This window comes from Dermochelys coriacea, chromosome 8 (assembly GCF_009764565.3).
Source record: "Dermochelys coriacea isolate rDerCor1 chromosome 8, rDerCor1.pri.v4, whole genome shotgun sequence".
Taxonomy (NCBI): domain Eukaryota; kingdom Metazoa; phylum Chordata; order Testudines; family Dermochelyidae; genus Dermochelys; species Dermochelys coriacea.
In genome coordinates, this window is record NC_050075.1 from 75,896,082 (window position 1) to 75,917,857 (window position 21,776).

General features: G+C 41.2%; 1 protein-coding gene across 4 annotated transcripts in view; it reads right to left on the reverse strand.

The window, feature by feature from the left end:
• Positions 1–9,672, reverse strand: part of CDC7 (cell division cycle 7) — a 34,343-nt gene extending 24,671 nt beyond the window's left edge. For 2 of the 4 annotated variants that reach the window (XM_038414740.2, XM_043490509.1), the window contains exons 1-2: positions 9,538–9,672; positions 4,378–4,478 (exon numbers count right to left, since the gene is read on the reverse strand). In XM_038414740.2, the coding sequence (XP_038270668.1) occupies positions 4,378–4,471 (94 nt within the window). In that variant the 5' untranslated portion in view covers positions 4,472–4,478; positions 9,538–9,672. Of the gene's footprint in view, positions 1–4,377; positions 4,479–8,819; positions 8,841–8,936; positions 9,236–9,537 lie in introns of those variants that run through there. The other 2 variants (XM_043490510.1, XM_043490511.1) reach the window with 2 other exon arrangements.
• Positions 9,673–21,776: the final 12,104 nt, after the last annotated feature.

Sequence of the window (21,776 nt, forward strand, 5' to 3'; positions counted from 1 at the left end):
AGGGGTGTAAAGGACAGTATGGCCTTATAAATGCTTATGGTCCTTTTGGGGTTAAAACTGGTCTAAATTTTTGGACTGAAAAAATTTCCTATACAAATGTGCTCCATGAACTGTTTGCTACTAAATTTTCTGGAGATGGTCAGTAGCCAATATAAATTGTGAGCTTGATTCCCCAGCCCTCACTTGCTCTTCAGTTGCCTATGATGTAACACTGAGCATATGGCTGCATATATTTGTTGACTAATAACTAGAAATAAAGGGTCAAACCTAGCAACATTACTATTAGGCAAGGGGCTTTAGGGATTTCCTCCAATGCTCTCCACGCATTGTATTGTAGTCTAAACTATCAAAATAATTGAAACCAGAGTGAATATATTGCATTCTTTTGACAAATAAAATATGCAGAATTTTAAAATATTGTGCAGAGAATTTTAAATTTTTTGGTGCAGAATTCCCCCAGGAGTACTCAGAGTAGAGAGCGCCTAATAGCACAAGACGCTGAGTTAAGCAAAGTAGCTCAGCATCTTGGCCACTCCTGAATCCTATGAGGCATGGTGAACTGGGGACTGTAAGCTAGATGTATTATTTTAGAACCAATGAGGAATAACCCCCAGCAAGATCTTAATGTTCATGTCAAAGTTTTTGATTTGACTAACAAAATGAAGAATTCAGAAATTTACACTCTGCTACATCAACAACATAAGTCAATGCTTCAAATATTAAAAGCACATATCTGCACCTGTGGTAGAAACTGACAGTAACACGCAAAAGCTTTTATTAAGTGGTTATACAGTATATTAAATGTAAGAATTACAACACATTTGTTTTCTAACTAACTATTTTTTGCTTTATTTGTACAGTAATAAAATCAGGGCAAATGTATTCATATTTTTGTCATTTTCACAAATGAAAGCTTAATTGTGTTTAAGAATTTTGGGAAGTCTTTAGAAGTTTGATTTTAAAAATAAGTGCTGACAACACACAAATATTTTCAGATGCTTAATAGAAAGCAAATACATGTGGATGTTTTCTCAATGTATGTAGGCTTTCCTAGCTTTTAGTTAAAATGCACATCCACCATTTGCCCAATAACTGTTTTTGGCTACAAATGATGAAAAGCTATAACCATTTACCCCAATACTTCCCTCCCACCCCACCACCTCACTTTAACACAAAATAAATGTTTAAGATGGTGTTTGGAGGACTAAAAAAAAAAAATATCAAATGCCAATCAGATCACTTTGCCAGCAATGACAAATGAACAATTCTCAACACCATATGAGTGGAACAGTCTTCAAAATAATGTCCATACTTGTACAGTTTCCCAGGTGAATACAATGAGAAATACAGGAGAGACTTTCATGTGATACTGTCCATTTTAAAGGATGTTTGCTTTAAATCACTGATTTTAATCAGCAATCACAGAACCTGGATTTAAAATTATTTTAATCATATTCTGCATTTGTACTTTTCAGTTATTTTTCTAAAAAAAGTTGATTCTCATTGGTTGGTAACTATTAAAACATGTTGATTTGCAACTAAATATAGCCCATCTCCAAACTTTGGTGCTTTTTTTTGCTACCAGGAAGTTAAACCACATTTATTTAAGCAATTATATAGCTTAACATACATCTATCCAGATTCTTAATTTTTATTACATAAGAAAACAGTGTGTGATGCATTTCTTGTTTGGTTTTTTACTTGATTTGTGTCATGAAATATTTGAAAGAAACTTGTCAAATTTGATTAAATGCACAGAGCAGCACTTTGTTGTTATATAAAGTGAATGTGCTAGAGACAAAGTATCAACATATGTTTTTGCATTTAAAACTAATTGCTTTATTAAACAAAGGAAGTACTGAATAAACTAGTCATTGACCTGAACTATTTGAACAAATTGAAATGAAGAAAATATTCTTTCTGCACCTACAGAGGAGGCAACTGCTGTCAAAAGCTGGTTTAGCACTTCCACAACCTCTGGTTCCAGGTGCTTAGCCAGCGACTTCCAGCAGTTCAGTGCTTTGACCTTCTTTAAAACTTAGCAGCAAATATGCACAGCTTAATATTTTTTGTACTTAGTTTAAATGATTGATAAATAAGCAACTTAGGGGCTAATATAGGTTGTCGATTTCAACTCTAATTTAAAATAAACCTGTATTTAAATACAAAAAATCAATAGTGTTTAAAAACCCTGATTTTTTGTATCTAATCTGCCAAAGATAAGAGATGAGACCCTATAAATGCCATTCAAGACAGAACAGTAAAGATTGCCAAGTACATAAATAACATTCTTGCATCACCCAATGATGGTTACATTACTGTGTTCTGAAGAGGGTTCTATACAGATTTTATTTATCAGAAGGCCTGTAACAATAAGGTTGAGCACAGGAGGAGTCATCAGATATTTCTGACTTCTGAAAACATAAGAACGTATGAATGGCCATATTGGGTCAGACCAATGGTCCTTCTAGCCCAGTAGCCTGTCTTCCGACAGTGGCTAGTGCCAGATGTTTCAGAAGGAATGAACACAGCAGGATAAGTAGCGAGTGATCCATCATCCAGTTCCAGCTTCTGGCAGTCAGAGGTTTAGAGACACGCAGAGCACAGGGTTGCATACCTGACCATCTCTAGCTAATAGCCATTGATGAACCTATCTTCCATGCACTTAAGTCTTCTTTGAACTTCGTTATACATTTGGCTTTCACAACAGCCCTGGCCACGAGATCCAGAGGTGACTGTGCATTGTATGAGGAAGTACTTCCTTATGTTTGTTTTAAACCTGCTGCCTATTAATTACATTAGGTAACACCTGGTTCTTCTGTTTATATGAAGGGCTAAATAACACATTCATTTTCTCCACACCATTCATGATTTTATAGATCTTTCATATCCCCCCTCAGCTGTCTCTAACTGATATGGTAAGTTCTATTGAAATAAAACAGCTTTTAGTACAAGGTTGCTCATCTCGCTCCAGCTGAAGCAAGTCTAAAAAAAATTGAGTCCTGCATCTTGCTGTGCTGGTGAAGAATCTATCTTTCCGATCTTTACTAAAAGAAGTATTGGGGGTAATTTCTTATAGGAAGCCTCTTTGGCCACAGGATTGCTTCAGAAAAGTCCTTAGCTTAGAGAAAAAGCCCCAACCCTGTCAGAAAGCATTCTTAGACAGCACAGACTGGAGGGCCATGCCTTAAATAAAATAAGTTGGTCTCAGGTGACAACATATCTTTAAAGTCTCTAAAATCAGTAGCCCTGTTCCCTCACTATAATCTCCAGCTTTGGTTTACTTTGTGCCACCCGCCTAATGGTCCCAATGCAGCCCTTCATTTGGTGCCAATGCCCTTCTAAACAAATGCTAGACAGAGAATCCACTCAACTGGCTTGATTTCATCCAGAGTCTGCACCAACTCCCACTGGTAGAAGTCTGTCCAGACACAGTTCACTCCAGCAGAGGACATGCAGCTAGATGGCACAGATCCCAAAGTGGGTGGCATTAGTCAAGGAGGCAATGTGGTGAGAATGCACTAATTTAACACACAGTCTCTGCTGTTGGGGATCCTGCAGAGCCTTGGCAACAAATTACGGCTGCCCCAATGGGTGCAAACACCACCTGTCCTCTTCTGGGGGTGGGATGGAACTTCCCCATCATTGCAAGGGAATGCAAATTACATGACTGTGCAGGGGATTGACAATGTCTATTACTTCTAGTTGATGTGTTCAAATCCTGCCCAAGACAATAGTGACCCGAAGTCACCATCATTAGAGGTGGGCAGCCAATTTATAGGAAATAACTTGGAGGGTTAAAGCCATTTTCTCACCTCTGAAGGACAACGCTGAGACCTATCCTGAGGCATAATGGAGAAGTGGCACTGTGGCTCTGGTCTTTGGCTAGATGACTGATCTCTAGGGCTATCACTATGGAAGTCTTCATAAATATTTGAGCGTAAGCTTTCATGGAATGCTCAAATGAATGCCTGAAGGTGCCTCTGGACTCAGTCTATATCCACAAAAACAAACACTGCTACCTCTCTGATACTTGACATACTTTATATTCACCAAGTAAAAAAGCTAGCTCAGGACATAATTTTAGATTATATTATAAGAGTAATAAATTTCATAATACTATTCTTTTACAATTCACTGATCCTATTGGAATACTGCAGCTACATAATGGGCAGAAACAAGCCTGGAAATACTAATACAAAGCCCCTGAACACTGAACTTTTTTGTTAAAGCTTTTCCTCTCTAATCTTGTTACATGTATTCTTTGTGTAACAGGATCTTATCCAACAATACATATATACAGTAGTAGTCTCTAAAGTGAAGGGGAAGAGAAACATGCCAACAAAAAAATGTCAATCAACAGCTTAAAATACATACCTGACAACTTGCTGTTCTTTTCACGTTTCCTATAGAAATTTTCAGCCTGCAGAGGAGGTTGTTCATCTTGATAAGCGTTCAAGGATGCTTCCATCACAAAACTAACAAAGTAAAATACAAGGTCTTTGAGGACAATTACTAATATGGTCAGAGAGAGAATGCCTTAGGCCTGCTTGCTCCCATTCTCCCTCCCCACCTAACAAGATTTAGAGAGAGGACATTAAGTTTAGGAAGTCCCTTACAACCCACTGATAGTGAAATCCCTCCCACATCCTCAGAGCGGGAGACTAACACAAATCAAATCCTCATCAGTAGCCACAGGGGAAGCTGAACATTAATATGCAAATCATTCCCTTCCATCCCCAGAGTTTCATAGTAGCAGCCGTGTTAGTCTGTATTCGCAAAAAGAAAAGCAGTACTTGTGGCACCTTAGAGACTAACATTTATTAGAGCATAAGCTTTCGTGAGCTACAGCTCACTTCATCGGATGCATTTGGTGGAAAAAACAGAGGAGAGATTTATATACACACACACAGAGAACATGAAACAATGGGTTTATCATACACACTGTAAGGAGAGTGATCACTTAAGATAAGCCATCACCAACAGCAGGGGGGGGAAGGAGGAAAACCTTTCATGGTGACAAGCAGGTAGGCTAATTCCAGCAGTTAACAAGAATATCAGAGGAACAGTGGGTGGTGGGGTGGGGGGGAGAAATACCATGGGGAAATAGTTTTACTTTGTGTAATGACTCATCCATTCCCAGTCTCTATTCAAGCCTAAGTTAATTGTATCCAGTTTGCAAATTAATTCCAATTCAACAGTCTCTCGTTGGAGTCTGTTTTTGAAGCTTTTTTGTTGAAGGATAGCCACTCTTAGGTCTGTGATCGAGTGATCAGAGAGATTGAAGTGTTCTCCAACTGGTTTTTGAATGTTATAATTCTTGACGTCTGATTTGTGTCCATTCATTCTTTTACGTAGAGACTGTCCAGTTTGGCCAATGTACATGGCAGAGGGGCATTGCTGGCACATGATGGCATATATCACATTGTTTCTTCACTAACAGATAGCATTACCCTTCTCCCAAATCCTTCCTTAGAGGGAAGAGAAACACTAACACACCATAATCCATATGTACTCCAGGATCTACAGTAAGAATAACCATAGTGGGTCAGACCAAAGGTCCATCTAGCCCAGTATCCTATCTTCTGACAGTGGCCAATGCCAGGTGCCCCAGAGGGAATGAACAGAACAGGTAATCATCAAGTGATCCATTCCCTACTGCTCATTCCCAGCTTCTGGCAAACAGAGGGGGAGCAAGTAACATATTCATCAACAAAAATCCTGTTACAGAACATAACAGCAAAAATACAGAAGAAAATGAGTTATATAAAAATCAAAATTCTCCATCCCCAAAAATGAAACAAACTGTTTTAATATGCCTCCTTCTAGATTTTGGGGAGACTGTGAAACTCTGTGGCATATTAGGATACACAACTGAGGCGGTGTCTACAGTGCCACTTTCAGCACTAAAACTCTAGTCATTCAGGGGTGTGAAAAAACACACCCCTGAGTGACAAAAGTTTTAGCACTGAAAAGCACCAGTATAGACAGCGCTTTATTGCCGGGAGCCGATAAAGCTATCACCCCTCATTTGGGGTAGTTATTTTTTAAATCGTTGGGAGAGCTCTCCCCCTGGAGATAGCAACTACACTGCCCACATCGCAGTGCTGCAACGTGGGCAGCATAGACTGACCCTGAGAAATTGGTAGGCCTACTTGCTGAAGCAAAACAAGACAAATACAGACTCTTGGATACGGGAAAACAAACATTGTTAGTAATATTCCAAACAGTGCTACCAGACCCACTTATTAATAAGATTGCCAGACGCTTCCCGTTATAAGATCCTGTTTTCAGTTGTTTATATCTTTGCCAATTTTAGCTGTTTAGGCTGAAATTTTCCATGCCAGGAAAATTCCATGTTTGCCTCAGGCTGAAGTTTTCTGGAAAATGCCAACCAATGCAGTTCAGCCATTTCTAAGAGCAAGGCTAGGGGAAAAAAATACATTGTTTTCTCAATGTTAAAAATATTTGGTGATTTTTTTTCTTTAAAAATTTCTAGTGTCCCCATGCTTTAGAGCAGGACTTGAAATCTGGCAGGGAGTGGCCTTTGTATCAGGGATATGCCTTTTGCGGTCTCAGTGAAAGTCTGCCCAAATTTGGCCAGGGTATAAGCATTTTTAAAAAATTACAGTTGCAAATGTTCAGTAAAGACATCTTAGATTTTAGCATCTAACTTCCTTGAAGCATTCATCTGCACCAGACATGTTCCAGCCCAGCGCTGAGCAGGACTTGCTCTGCAATTGCAGCTCTTGGCTGCTGCAGGCCATGCCAGGTTGGAGCACTTGAACTGAGAGCAGGAAGAGGATCCCCACCCTCAGCTCTGGATGACATCCCTCCCCACTGGATGAGGAAGATACAGGATTTGAATGCAAACAACAGCTGGACTGGGGTGTGGGAAGTAGATTGGGACAAAGCAGGGGACGAGAGGGAGTTGGGGCAGGTTTAAGGGGACTGGGAACATGTGGGACAGGAGGAGGGGTGACAGATATGATGAGGAGACAGAAGAACTGGGACAAGGTGTGGGGGGATGCAACAAAGTCAGGGGAGAAGCTGAGACTGGATGAGTCTTGGGACTGGGAGCCAGTAGGGATAGGGAACATTAGAGGGGAGGGGGCATATCAGATGAGGTGTCAGGAGTAGGAGCAACTGTAACTGGTGGGGCAAGAAAACTGGGGGGGGGGACTGGAAAGAGGCATACAAGGAGAAAGAGTTGGCGGGGTGGGGATGAGACTGCAACTTTTTTTGGGTAAGGAGACAGATGAGAAGTCTGAGGATTGGAGACTATAACTAAGTAAGGAGAATGGAACTGATATGAGGAGTTATGGGTGGGGCACAGACAAGTCTGGGACAGGCAGAGGCTGAAGGAGATGGGGCAGAAGGGATCATGTTTGGAAGAAATGTGCAGAAGAATCTGGGCCCAGTGCTCACTAGAGTATACTCCAGAGCCCGGAATGGAATCCAGGATTCCTGAGTGCCATCATTCTTTTGTTGTCAACAAATATCTGTGAAATGAAATGGCAAAGTTTTTTCCATCCTTGTCTAGCACTGCTCCATATAGAAGACAACCTACTACTACTCCTATCAGTTACTCCATTAGCTCAAGAGGTAATTTCCTTATTTAACGCCTAGGAAATTACACATTTACATTTAAAGAACATTACAGAAGTTGCAAAATCAAGCACTCAAAAGTTAGGAAATACCTAAATTAAGATTGCGGTGCTACCTTAGTTGGGTGCTGTTGTGCATATGCATTATCATATAGTTCTTTAATTACATGATCACATTCTAAGAAAATATGTGGGAGCAGAGAGAATCCTTAGAGAATCAGTAACCCCTTTGGAAGGGTCAACTCATTTCTGGCACAGAACTGAGGAATAATCACTGCAAACACCAGCACTGACATGTCACTAAATTCCCTTGATACTGCTTTGCCCTACACCAAACTACAATAAACAGGATATCAACTTTTTAGTGCTTGGCATATCACAAACAAGATCTGCAGGTACAATTCTGGGAGTTTTTGCACAATTCTGCTAATGCTTTAAGTTGACATAATTTCACATTTTCCACTGCTAAGCAAATAAGCCTTCTCTTACAGTACAAAGCATAGAAATCATCTCTCTATAATCAGCATTTGAGCAACAGTGTGTCAGTACTTCTAGACAGAAGAAAGACATCTGAGAGTTGTCAAAGAAGGTTAACTTTACAAGATAGCTCTCTTGTAGCAAGACTCCTGGTCAAATACATGCTTTCCACTGCATTTAAACTGCAGCCTGAATGCATAAATATTAAAAACTGAGCATAAGATACTTTAAACTTTGTCATTTAGTTTACACATGATGTACCAACTATTTCTCAGACGAGTGAGCAGAAACGCTGTCCAACGGATATACAGAGAATTTAGTATTCTACTTTTTTCTGAAGAAATAAAACAGTCATGTTTTCTAAGATTTGTTGAATATATTAATAAAAGGGGAAGAGGCTGTTTAGACTGACATTTCTTAATATTTCTTTGTTGTTCTAAACATAATCAAGTAAGGTTAGTTTGCCAAAACTGGTATTCAAAAGGCTTCTGCTACTAAACAGATATTGCCCAATGGAATGACCATCAAAATGCTTATTACTGTAGGTCATGAGGCCAAAGCAGAGCAGAACCCAAGTTCATGGTTATGTGGAAGAAGGGTAAAAGTTACACATTTGTGAGTTTTTGTGGCACCTTAGAGACTAACAAATTTATTTATGCCCAAATAAATTTGTTAGTCTCTAAGGTGCCACAAGTACTCCGAGCTCTTTTTGCTGATACAGACTAACACACCTACCACCACTCTGAAATTCGTGAGTTTGGGACCAAGAAAGAGCGAAGAGACTCTTGAGAGAACAAGGCAGGGGAGAGAGTCTGTGCTGCGTGTACGCAGGAGGCGCGGATTGCAAATTACAGCAGCGATGCCTTCCCCGAAATTCAGCCTCCATCCCCGACGCCCTGCGCGAACCAGGTGATCAGTCCGCACGCTGCCCTCGCTCCTTCCGGCGTCGTCCCCCCCAAACTGCCCAGGGGTCGGAGCTCCAGCTCTTCAACGAGCAGGGCCGGGCCCTTGGCACGGGGAGGCGGGAACCGAGCAGGTCAGTACTTTAAAACCGAGCTCAGGCCCAGCCCCACGGGCCAAGAACGGACTGATAGCGCCCGGCTGGGCCCCTTAGGGCCAAAGCCCAGGAGCCACACAGCAGGCCGGCTCGCCTCCCGAGACCGGCCGGCAGGGGCTGGAAACGCACGGGCAGCCCCGCACAGAAGCTGCCCCTCCCGCCGCGGGCCGGCGAGCCAGCCAGGGCCAGGCCGAGCCGGGCGCTGGGCGGGAAAGCCGCCCTGAGGGAGGAGGCGTCCCCCGGCCCCAAACCGCGCTCAGCCGCGGCGGTGGGGGCAGGACATTCAGCGACAGCCCGTCGCGGGAAGCCCCCGAGGAGCCGGCCGGGGTACGTGGGGTGGGGGCCGGCCCGGAGTGGGTGTGCGTCGGGGGGGGGGGTGGAATCTCTTTCACTCACAGGCAGGGCGGCGGCGGGTCCCAGGGCGCCGAGAGTGGGGTTTTTGCCTGATGCCGCCTTTTGCAGACTGCCCCCACGGCGGCCAATCCTAGCGTTTGTTAGAAGCGGTAGGCGAATTCACCAATAGCAACCCTACCAAGAAAGCAGTGCTTCTATTGGCCAACGAGCAGGGTGAGGGGAGGGGGGTGTCACCGCTCAAAGGGCGTGGCCAGCTCTTAGCGCGAGACCTTTGGGGACTGGGAGTTCTCTTCTAGCTATTAGACAGGTTGCAAATGGGCCCCACGCTGTGCAGGGGAGGGAGGTGTTGTGAGTGGCTCTGGAAACCACAGCTTGTGTGGGACTAGATTCGCTTGGGACTGTATGTCCTGGCTTAGGTTATCATTTCAGAAGCAGAGCCCCATAGGAATGCTGTTGTACCTTAGAAAGGAGATGATGTACTCTCAGCTTTCTTGGTAGAAACTACTACCAGCAACGCATGATACAATAATACCGAGCACAGTTTTTACTCTGGAGTTACAACGTACAATATGTTGTTAAACTGTTTCTGCACTGATTGAGATACTAAATAAACTGGACATTATTGATTACCTAAGTACTACATGCTGAAGTGAAAATGCTCCTCAACTTTTTTAACAGTTCTCTTTGGGTCAACTTCTGCATTCGTTTACACTTTGTGTAATCCCCTGAAGTCAATTGATTGCATTCTTTTAAGGACTCTTTTACACAAGGAAGAAGCTCAGTGTGGAATAGCTGATTAGTGTTACTGAATAGCTATTCCGCACTAACTCCCTGTATGGATACTTTTATTCCACACCCTTTGGAAGTGGATTAATTTAAACCATAAAAGGGCTCTTGGTGCAGAATAAGATCTACAACCTATCCTGAAAATGATCCCCCATTCTCACAGGCCAATCCTCGCTTACAGGCAGCCCCCCAACCTGAAGCAAATACTCAGGAGCAATTACACACCACACCACAGAAACACTAACCCAGGAACCAATCCTTGTAATAAATCCTGTTGCCTTTTCTGTCCCCACATCTACTCTAGCAACATTATCATAGGAACCAACCACAACAGCCACACCACACAGGCTCATTCACCTGCACATCTACTAATGTGATATATGTCATCATGTGCCAGCAATGCCCATCTGCCATGTCCACTGGCCTAACCGGACAGTCTCTACGTAAAAGGATAAATGGACACAAATCAGACATCAGGAATGGTAACATACAAAAGCCAGTAGGAGAACACTTCAATCTCCCTGGACATTCAATAACAGATTTTAAAGTAGCCATTGTTCAAACAAAAAAACTTCAAAAACAGACTTCAAAGAGAAACTGCAGAGCTACAATTCATTTGCAAACTTAATGCCAGCAGTTTGGGCTTGAATAGGGACTGGGAGTGGCTGGCTCACTACAAAAGCAACTTTTCCTCTCTTGGTATTGACACTTCCTCATCAATTATTGGGAGTGGACCCCACATCCACCTGACTGAAATGACCTTCAACATTGGTTCTTCATTTTTAAGGTAACTCCCTTCTCTTCATGTGCCAATATATATTTATGCCTGTATCTGTTATTTTCACTCCATGCATCTGAAGAAATGGTTTTTTTACCCATGAAAGCTTATGCCCAAATAAATCTGTTAGTCTTTAAGGTGCCACCAGACACCTCATTGTTTTTGTGGATACAGACTAACACAGCCATCTCTCTGTACAGAATAAGAGTGTCCACATGGGGCGTTAGTACAGAATAGCTATTGTGCTTTAAATTCACATCCTAGCTGTTTCAAACTAACTTCCCTGTGAATTCCCCCTGTAGACAAGCCCTAAATGAGAAGAACATGTCCCACCATATAGTCTTTCCCCCCCATACTTGGAATCAAAACATTGGTCTTGCTGAGAACTAGCTCTCCAGCAGTTGTGTACCTAAATCTCCTATTCCCCAAAAGTGAAATATAAGATTCTGTTTATTAAACATTCCATATTGAGAATGTTAACTTTATCCATTGTTAAACTTATGCAAAGATTAAAGCTTTCAATGTTCTGAAGGGAACCCTGTAGCATGGCTATTGTATTAAGTTTACACTGAAATTAAGAAGGAAGATGCCAACTCAGGGCCAAATTTTACCATCTTTATTATGGTTGAGTACTATTTTTCTCCATAGATAGTCCCTATGCAGGCTGAGGAGTGAGAGGATGTAAAGGTGGCTTTAAACCACTTTTGAACTCCCTAGTTTTGGACCCGCTGCTTTAACCTGCTCAAGTTCCCAGCAGCCCCAAAGGGCCATTACAGCAGCCAGAGATCAATGTAAAAAGTAGAGTAAGAAGCATTAAATCGCAGTCTGAACTAAGGATGAAAGAATTCAAGAGCAGATTATAGGACAAATTAATAAAATGAGGAATGACATGAGGAAAATTCACAGGCCAAATTCTGTTCTTGTTAACCCATGTAACCCATAGAAGTTAGTGGTGTTGAACAGGTGTGAGTGAAACTAGGTTTTGTCCCAATGTTTATGTGCTTTAATTTTAATAGATTAAATATGACATTAATTTAGAATCATGTTGCTTATTAAAAGAATCCACCTACATTTGTTTCTGAGGGGTGTAGTATCACACAGTAGTTTATTTTTTAAAAGTAATATTTGTCAAAAATTACTTCCTTATCATCACTATCTGATAATTTGCAAATCTACCACTCTACTCCAGACCTGTCTCCTTCTGTCCAATCCAGAATCTCAGCCTTTATCTCTGATATCCCTTCCTGGATGGCTTGCCAACAATTTAAATTACCATGGCCAAAATTAAGATCCTTATTTTCTCTCTCAAATCCTCTCTACTCTCCCTTTTTTTCTGTCATTGACATTAAGGTTAACTTTTTCCTTGCCACTCAGTCTCATAACCTGGGAGTCATCTTGAATTCCTCCCTCACTCTACCTTCCCGTCTAAGGCTGCATCCAAATGTTACTGTTTCTTCTTCCACCCTATCTTAAAGATCTTACCATTCCACTCTGTCCAAACACCTAAAACTCTTCTTCATGCCCTGATCATCTTCCATTTTGATTACTGTAACACATTCCTCTCTATCATCCCTGACACTCACATCATCTCCATTGGGTGCCTCCTGAATTCAGCTGCTGAAACTATCTCCCTTGCTCACTGATCTCACCCTTGTCACTCTCCCTCTTAAAATCTCTCCATTACATCAAATATAAACTTCTTGTACCGACCTCCAAGACCCATCTCTCTATGTATCTGACATTGTCTCTTATGATGTTGCCACCAATTTATTTTGCTCTGCCAGCACTGCGAGACTTGATGTCCCCTTCATCTCTTTCTCTAGCAAATACTTTGGTACCTTTTTGCTTGCTGTCTCCTATGTATGGAACTCCCTCTACTTAACCAGCACCTCTAGTCATTTTGAATACTTCCTGAAAACTCACCTCTTTTGCAATACTTATAATAAGTGAGTCAGTTATATTCATTTATTTCTTTATCTTCCATATAGTTAGATAGATATAGATACTCTAGACCACTCCCACCCCATCTTCTCAATGCCTGCCCAACCTCCAGCTTTACCTCTGACTTATCTGGATGGAACCCAGGAGTTAGAGAGGGGAAGCAGAGAGAAGTGCAGCTCTCTCTCCTGTGCTAAAACTAGAGGGAAGCTCCGTCCCCGTGCAGGGTGGGATAGGAAAGGGTATGTCCACACAGCAAAGAAAAACTTGTGGCTGGCCTGTGCCAGCTGTCTCAGGCTCACGGGGCTCGGGCTGCAGGGCTATTTAATTGCTGTGTAGACTTCTGGACTCAGGCTGGAGCCTGAGCTCTGGGACCATCACATCTCCCAGGGTCATAGAGCCTGGGATCCAGCCTGAGCCCAGACAGCTACACACAGCAGTGAAACAGCCCTGCAAGCCCAAGCCCCGTGAGTCCAAGTCAGCTGGCATGGGCCAGCCCCGGGTGTCTAGTTGCTGTGTGGAAATATCCTAACAGGCCCCCAGAGCTCCCCTTCTCCTTATCTGGTGCAGTAAGAGCTCCATCTTCTGTTTCAATCCACTTTAACCACTGAGCTTCAGCCAGCTCCCTCAACTCTATCTGTCTATCTTAGCTGGGGACTAGGAAGAAAGAAATTGCAACCATTCAGAGTGGCCTCATGTACATGATGAACATGAAAGGTGACAAGCCAGAACCATATGGAACCTTGCTTAAAAGAACCCTTGAGGCAGGTGAGCAATTGCCGAAAACAACCTCTGGGATCTCTCCAAGAGGAAAGAATGAAGCTACTGAAAAGTGATTTTGTCCACCACTGCAGAGTCTGCAGGTGGGTTAACAATGTCTTGTGGCTGCTGACAGGTCTAAAAGAATCAGCACTGACAATGGACCATGCCTGCCAGGTCTAAAAGAATCAGCACTGACAATGGACCATGCCTGGGGACTAATAATCTGCTAGTTTAACTGGTGAAGCCTCCTTACTCTACTCAGACCTAAAATCTTCTGAACGGATTTTCCTTGAAAGATAATTGACAAATTTATCTGACACTTACAGGTACAAGAGTCTGTCATTCCTTTGTATTGCCAAGAATTCCTGCTCATAAGTTAAAATTGTTCTTGTGTAGGCTGTCTTTGCCCTGGTAGTCTGTGCAAAATTACAGTTTTATGTCTAGGAAAATGCATAGCACTGCCAGTCCAGTAAGAAACATTGTTCAGTCTCTATCAGCCTGAAACTCAAATGTAACAAGTAAGATACCACTTGGTCTTAATTCCCCTTTTTGGTTTTGAAATATTGGTCTGTGGTAAGTGTTGCCCCTCTTTAAGATTATGTTGAGACAAATCTCTTCAAGTTTCCTCACTCATCAACAGTATTGTCAACCCAAAGCATTCAAAACTCATGAGTCAGACCCACCCCCAAAATCATGAGATTTCCATAAAAAGCATGAGACTTTTACAAAATAATTAAAGTTTTGAGCTTTTTATTTGCATTCAGATTTTGCACCGTTAAGTTATACTTAGATTACATTTTCATGCTTTTCCCTGTAACCATGAAGGCTAGAATTACTTTTTTATTTAAATGAAAACTGAGATTTTAAGTAATCACTTAGATGTAAGAGTGGGATCTTTAAGAAAAACACTAAATGTCACAAGACTCATGATAAAATCACCAAAGTTCACAATACTGTATCAGCCCTCGTATAACACATAGCCAGATGTAGTGATGACCATGCAGGCCAGCATTTTCCGTCTAGGGGTTGCAATCCCCAGGTGGATGGTGAAGGGTTAGTCATCCTAGCTCAGCAAAATTTCCAAAACCTAGCAAAAAGAAAAGGAGTACTTGTGGCACCTTAGAGACTAACAAATTTATTTGAGCGTAAGCTTTCGTGAGCTACAGCTCACTTCATCCAATGAAGTGAGCTGTAGCTCACGAAAGCTTACGCTCAAATAAATTTGTTAGTCTCTAAGGTGCCACAAGTACTCCTTTTCTTTTTGCGAATACAGACTAACACGGCTGCTACTCCAAAATCTAGCAGTAACTAGGACCCAGGCAGAGTGAGTTGAAGGTAGACAAGGAGAAGCTGTAAGGCAGTCATGTGGAATAGTTTGGATCACTTGGTACGCTGGGCTCATTCAACTAAATGTGTTTTTAATATAGCCAAATGCAAAGTTATACAGCTGGGAACAAGGATGCATGCTATACCTACAGAATGGGGGACCGTATGCTGGACAGCAGTGACTCGAAAAAAGATTTATGGGTCATAATGCATAATGAGCGCCCAGTGCAATGCTGTGGCAAAAAGGGCTAATGCAATCCTTGGATGTATAAACAGCAGAGTAAGTGATTTTGCCTCTGTATACAGCAATGGTCAGGCCAATATTGGAATGCTGTGTACAGTTCGGGTGTCCACATTTTAAAAAAAGATGTTGAAAAATTAGAGAGGGAGCAGCAAATGGTTAAAGGACTGGAGAAAATGCCCTACAGTGAGAGACTTTTAGCACTCAATCTGTTCAGTTTATCAAAAAGAAGATTGAGAGATGACTGGGTTATAGTCTATAAGTACCTTCATGAGAAGAAGATACTGGGTACTAAAGAGCTCTTTAACCTAGGAGAGAAAGGCATAACAATGGCTGAAAGCTGAAACTAGACAAATTCAAATGATAAATTAGTTACAAATTTTTAAATGTGAGAGCAATTAATCATTGGACAAAGCTACCAAAGGAACTGGTGGAGTTTCCCTTTCTTGATGTCTTCAAATCAAGAGTGAATGCCTTTCTAGAAGATATACTTTAACCAGACGTAAGTAAAACTTTAGTCCCACACAAGTTATTGGGCTTAATGCAGGGGTAACTGGGTGAAATTTAATGGCCTGTGATATACAGGAGGACAGACTAGATGATCAGATGGCCCATTCCGGCCTTAAATTCTATTAATTCTCCTGCAACCGACCCAGGTTCAATTTCTCATACCTTGCCTGTACTTTCCATTTCACACCTCTCCACTTCACTTGCACTGCACTCTGTTATAGGGAAGTGCCACTTGGTGAGAAACCAGCTGTCCTGACTCCATAGCTGAACTATTCACATTGCTCAGCCAACTGCTCAACACCTAATAGAGCTTCCCTGCAAGAGAGACTATTGCAAAATGGTGAGGGGAGAGATGTAACGGAACTAGCATCTGCCACCCCTCACCGTCCCTAGACAGTACTGCAACAACCTTCCCCGCCATCATCCAGGCTATAGCCAGCACCGCATGCCCCACCCAGTATCAACCATTCCTTGTCAGCTGCCACCGACCAGAACTCTCCCCTCCCCCTAGCTAAAACCAACCAGGGTTTATTTCTGAATCCACTCTTGCAATCTTTTGTGATATGATTATGGATGTCAATGCTAATAACTATGAAACTAAAGCTGTGACAAGACTTGACCTGAAGTCATACAGCTGGTGTGGGGGGGGGGGGGGGACACTATTTGGGAGGAAGACTTTTGAGAGACTCTGGAGGAGGCACAATTAAAGCCTTCCCAGCAGGCACCAATCTAACTTCAGTAATTTGAACACTTCTTTTAAATATTGCTGCAAAATTTTCTAACACTCTTAGAAAGTTTACTGAGTGTACTGTGCTTGATCCAAATAGCGTTATATTCATGTAATTAAAGGCAAAAATTGGCCACTTGTGCACATTCTCTAAGTGTTTCTCCTTTTTTTCCCTAACTGGATTTTATCTCTTCTTGAGACATCTGTTTGAACCACAGAGTTGCAATTTCCTTTGTTATTTGTTTTACAGATTTTCCCAACACATCTATCACTTTTCTCATTGCCAAACTTTCTGTTTTTGTTCCCCTAGTAGATTTGTGGATAGCACCTAGCTTTTGCTTCAATATCTGACATAGGGCTGAATCTGGTAACCTTATTCACTTGAGTAATTTCATTGTCAATGGGAATACTCGCACTTGTGCAGGGAGCAAGATTTGACTTCTCAGTCGTACTTTTGTAATAAAAGCTAAAATGAGATTTTAGGAAACTGCAACTTATTACCTTAACATTTATGATACTGTCAAGATTGCACTGTAAAAATTCATATTATTTAATTTTCCACTCTGACACTAAAGCATCATTTCATTTATATGCAAATAAGAATATATTCTACTGCCGTTTCTCCACTGCAGAAATTGTTTGAATTATTCACAATTTATTAATAAGCTTCATAAATACGTATTTTTTCCACTCAATTGGTAGTAGCCAGGGAGAGAAACTATAAATCAGACTTTTGTTGTTTTGAGTTTCATAACAAATATGAAGATTTATGGAGTACATAATTAGATGTCCTGTGATTGTAATGGAAATAGTGAATCATCTAGATGAAATACTCTTTTCTTTATGCCTTTCTCCTTGGTAGAAGTACTTTTGGAAAATACACTATAAAAATTAATGAAGTTATACAAACTGCTCATGAAAAATAAGATACCATTTAAACGTCATTCACAACAGTATGAGATGAAATAATTGTATTTAACGTCTCCGCACTTCACAGTCTGTATAGAATAAGAAATGCAGTTCTAGGATATAAATATTATGATTTGTATAAATGATTGTTTTTATACCAAATTCTGATTTTGTAAATGAATACAGGCTTGATCCTACAAGGTGCTCAACACTCTGGCCCTAACCCAGCAAAGCACGGAAGCACATGCTTAACTTTAAATAAATTATTAGCCTTGCTGAAGACATTGAAGTAGACATTGTGTGCTGTTGTTAGCAGCAAGTACTAGCTGGGGAACATGCTACATCTGCTTAGAGGAGCAGCAAAAGACACTCTATAGTAATATCCCTGAACCCCTTTTGAAGAATACTGTACTGGCTGGTAGAATTGCTGTTGCAGAGTATGTTCTGGGAAGTGTTAGCTACACAAATGTACTATAAATAACACAAACCAGTAATGCTGGTCAGAGTAGAATTTAGTCCTGAATATGTGTAAAATAATGCAGAGTTCATTATCAGATGTTTAGATTTATGAAGTCCTTCAAAAACAGTGACTCTTGTGTTTTCTTGTATAACTTCTTGTTTTGAATTCAAATGCTAATTTTAAAATAGGTCTACTCACCATACTCTTTTCTGGAGAACCAGCCTTATTTTACTGGTCTAACTTTCACTTCTAAAATTTAATTAAATAAACTAAAAAAAAAATAAAGTTTGGTGATGCAAACTTGTTTCTGGAAAGACTCTCAAAACTTATATCTGAGGACTATTAGCTGAAATCCTTGGATGAAAGTAGAATGCTGCTACCATTACTCTGAGAGTAAGTAACTATTATATGGCCTATTTGTAAACTGTGATCAAAACACAAAATGGAGCAACTATAACCTTAGTAACCTTTACGATGCTTTTTGACAGAATCATGCTACAGACTGGCCATCTTAAATTCTACAGAATATTTATTATGGTATGACATTTCTATTGGCAAATGGATTAAAATTTTAACTCTTAGGACAATTATGATGCCTTGTTTGGGTAAAAGAGACACTGGTGACAATGGTTTATAGGTAAAGAAGTACTTCTGTTCCTCAGAATCATGAGTGAGCACATTTTCTTCATATTTAATCTCATGGGTACCCCTGCTCATTCTCTAAAACACTCTGGCCAAAATTTGCAAACTCTGATGTCTAAATTAGGGACCTATATAAAAATGTAGTACCTAAGTAATTCGCTTCTTATTCAGAGGTACTGAGCACAACAGAAAATCAGGCTGCTAATTTGGGTACCTAAGCATGGGTTTTCATGCCTAATTAGGCAGCCAAAGTTAAAAATGTTGTTCACTCTTCTATCACCAGTAGGGCTTTTTCTCAGGGAAGCACTAGCTATCCATTGGCCCTAAGAATGGAGATACGTGCTGAAGCACTTTGTCTTCTTTTCCAGAGAATAGGAATTATAAAGGCACTTTTGAAATCAGGTCTTTTTTATGGTATCTCAGTTAAGCCAATAGTTCTGCTTGATTGTGATGTTATAGAAATAATTCTTAAACTTGGACATGTTTGTTTACATTTTTGCATTTATGAAAAGCAGTGGATAAGGTACACTGAAAAGCGCTATCTAAATTGTTTATTAATGAAGTGGAGTGCACATTTGATATTACACTCAGAGGACAACTTTCCCCCGTTTGTAGTTGTGGTGCATTTTCATTTAGGAGGTGTTTGGGCAGAGGGTGGGTGGGAGGGAGAATTGTTTGATTCTATTTCTCTACCCTCATCTTTTTTGCAAGTATTAAAATGAAAAATGGATTCACTGCTGTGATATGTTGGTGATAATATGAAATGATAGTGAAAGGAATTTCCTTATTACCTAAGGTTAGAAAAGATACCATCTCATTTTGAATTGGTATAGGACAATACTGTAAGCTTTTATATGCCAGATCATACCAGATTGTACTTGTTATGCCTGTGTAGAACCATATCACCTTTGAGAGAGTTCTGGGAATGATTGTATCTCAGGACACACAATCTTTCCTGGAGCTCTGCAGGGCTTGTGCTGGTGCAAAGGGATGCAGGGTAGGTTTGCCAAGCGTCCAGTTTTCGATTTCTGCACCCAAACTCACTCCTGGAGCCTGTACCCCACACCCCCTCTCACACCTCAACCCCCGGCCCCAGCCCAGAGCCCACTCCTGCATCCCAAACTCCTCATTTGCCCCACTCCAGAGCCCACATCCCTAACCAGAACCCTTACCCCCTCCCGCACCCCAATTCCCTGCCCCAGACCGGTGAAAGTGAGTAAGAATGGGGGAGAGCGAGCTACAGAGGGAGGGGGATGGAGTGAGCAGGGGCATGGTCTCAGACAAGGGGCGGAGTAGGGCAAGGGTGTTCCGTTTCGTGCAATTAGAAAGTTGGCAACCCTAATGCAGAGGCATGCTCCTGGCTCTTTTCTGTTATGTCCTGCCCACAGTGGCACTAGGAGAAGCAGTCTCTGTGCTTTGGAGGGTGTGGTGGACCATTCACAAGGAATGCAATGCTAGGCAAAAGGCATTTCTTTGTAACTTCTTTCCTTTTGTGATAAGGCACGGTTCTGTCTTTAGACCTGTGTGACGTTATACATAAAATTAGGGCCATGCTTCTCTTTATAGTCAAAATGTGAGTAAGGACCACAATCTGAAGAAATCTACTACAAAAATTGGATGCACAAGTTATATTTAAGGCACTATATAAATAATTAATTATACATGGCATACCATTCCGTCAGGAGTAAAAAACTGCAGTAATAGGCAGTGTCTATGGCTTGAAAACAAACATTAAAAGAGCCCCAAACTTCAGATTCCCTGAGCTCAATCACTGCTCCCATAGGAAACCCACAGGATGGGAGAAAGCTTGCAAGAAACTCTATAAAGAAAAGGAGTACTTGTGGCACTTTAGAGACTAACACATTTATTTGAGCATAAGCTTTCGTGAGCTACAGCTCACTTCATCCATGTTTGCCTGGCATAGTTTTGTTCCTTCCCAATCTGCCCTGAAGGGGGTAAGGTTTCCAACCTCAGTCTGTTGCAGAGAGACCAGAAATCAGGCTGCAAACACTGACCCCAAATATCTAGTGTGGACAGTTGGCTCCACCCCAAACCATCCTTTTTCTCTCATTACCTGCCTCACCAACCCGCAGAGGTCAACCACAAAGTATGCCTGCAAAGGAGCTGCCATGATTTTGCACGGAGGGGAGAGCATGAGTAGAGACACTACACCTCTTGGTTCCATGCTGCGTTCCCAATGCTGCTAGCTTTAGCTCCTTGCTACCTGCACTGGCAAACAGGAACATCTGCCCACTTACTCCGGTGCATGAGGAGCATCTAGAGTAGACGGCAAGGGCATTTATAAATGTGAAGTGAATGTGAGCCCTCAATCCCCATAATTTGTTAATGTCCCTCTATGAATAGAAATCTACTTAGAAGATTATATATGCCACACTGAGATGCCAATTTCTGCTCTGAGCCACAGGAACTTGCTATCTATTTTCTGTAGTAATTTATATTGTTTTTTTTTTTCAGGATAGCATGTAGTCATTGGTTTTTGCCTGATTCCTCCCACATTTACTCAGACCACAACCTCCATTTTTGGAGTTTGTGGATCTCTTTCATATTCTCTGTGGGAAACCATTTTAGTGCTCTGATTTGTATGGCAGCATTCCAAATAGAAAGTTTTGGCTTGTACAGGGTTTTTCAGGCAGGATTTGTATAAATACTGATGCTTTCTTCACTCCGTGGTATGCAAACCACAGGAACATATGGCCCAAACTATATAAATGTGTGAACTGTTCTGCAACTGTTTATCATTATACAGATAAAATATAAACATGGTAAGTAAACTGAGATGATAGAGGTTGGGGTCAGGCAGGGGTCACTGTAGGTGTTCAAGAAAGCAACAAATGTCAGGCAATTATCTGTGAAAATTTAAATGTTTCTGTCCAAAATATTTCCAGACATCTCATTTTAAAAAGACAATTATAAAGAAAATTAATATATTGCATAAAGTATATGGGGATGGGACTATTATTGTTCTGCCTGAATGGAAATGAATTAAACCAATGTAACTGAGAGCTGAATAAATCTGGCTCTGGGGCTTTATTTGTATTTAGTTCGTGAGGGTAGCATGCCATCTAGTGGCAAGTAGATATATTTTCTTAAACAGAGATGCTGATATGTTTACTAGTTATTTTGGCTGTGAAACCGATACACATATGGGGCAGTATTAGTCCATGGCACTTTTATTCAGAGG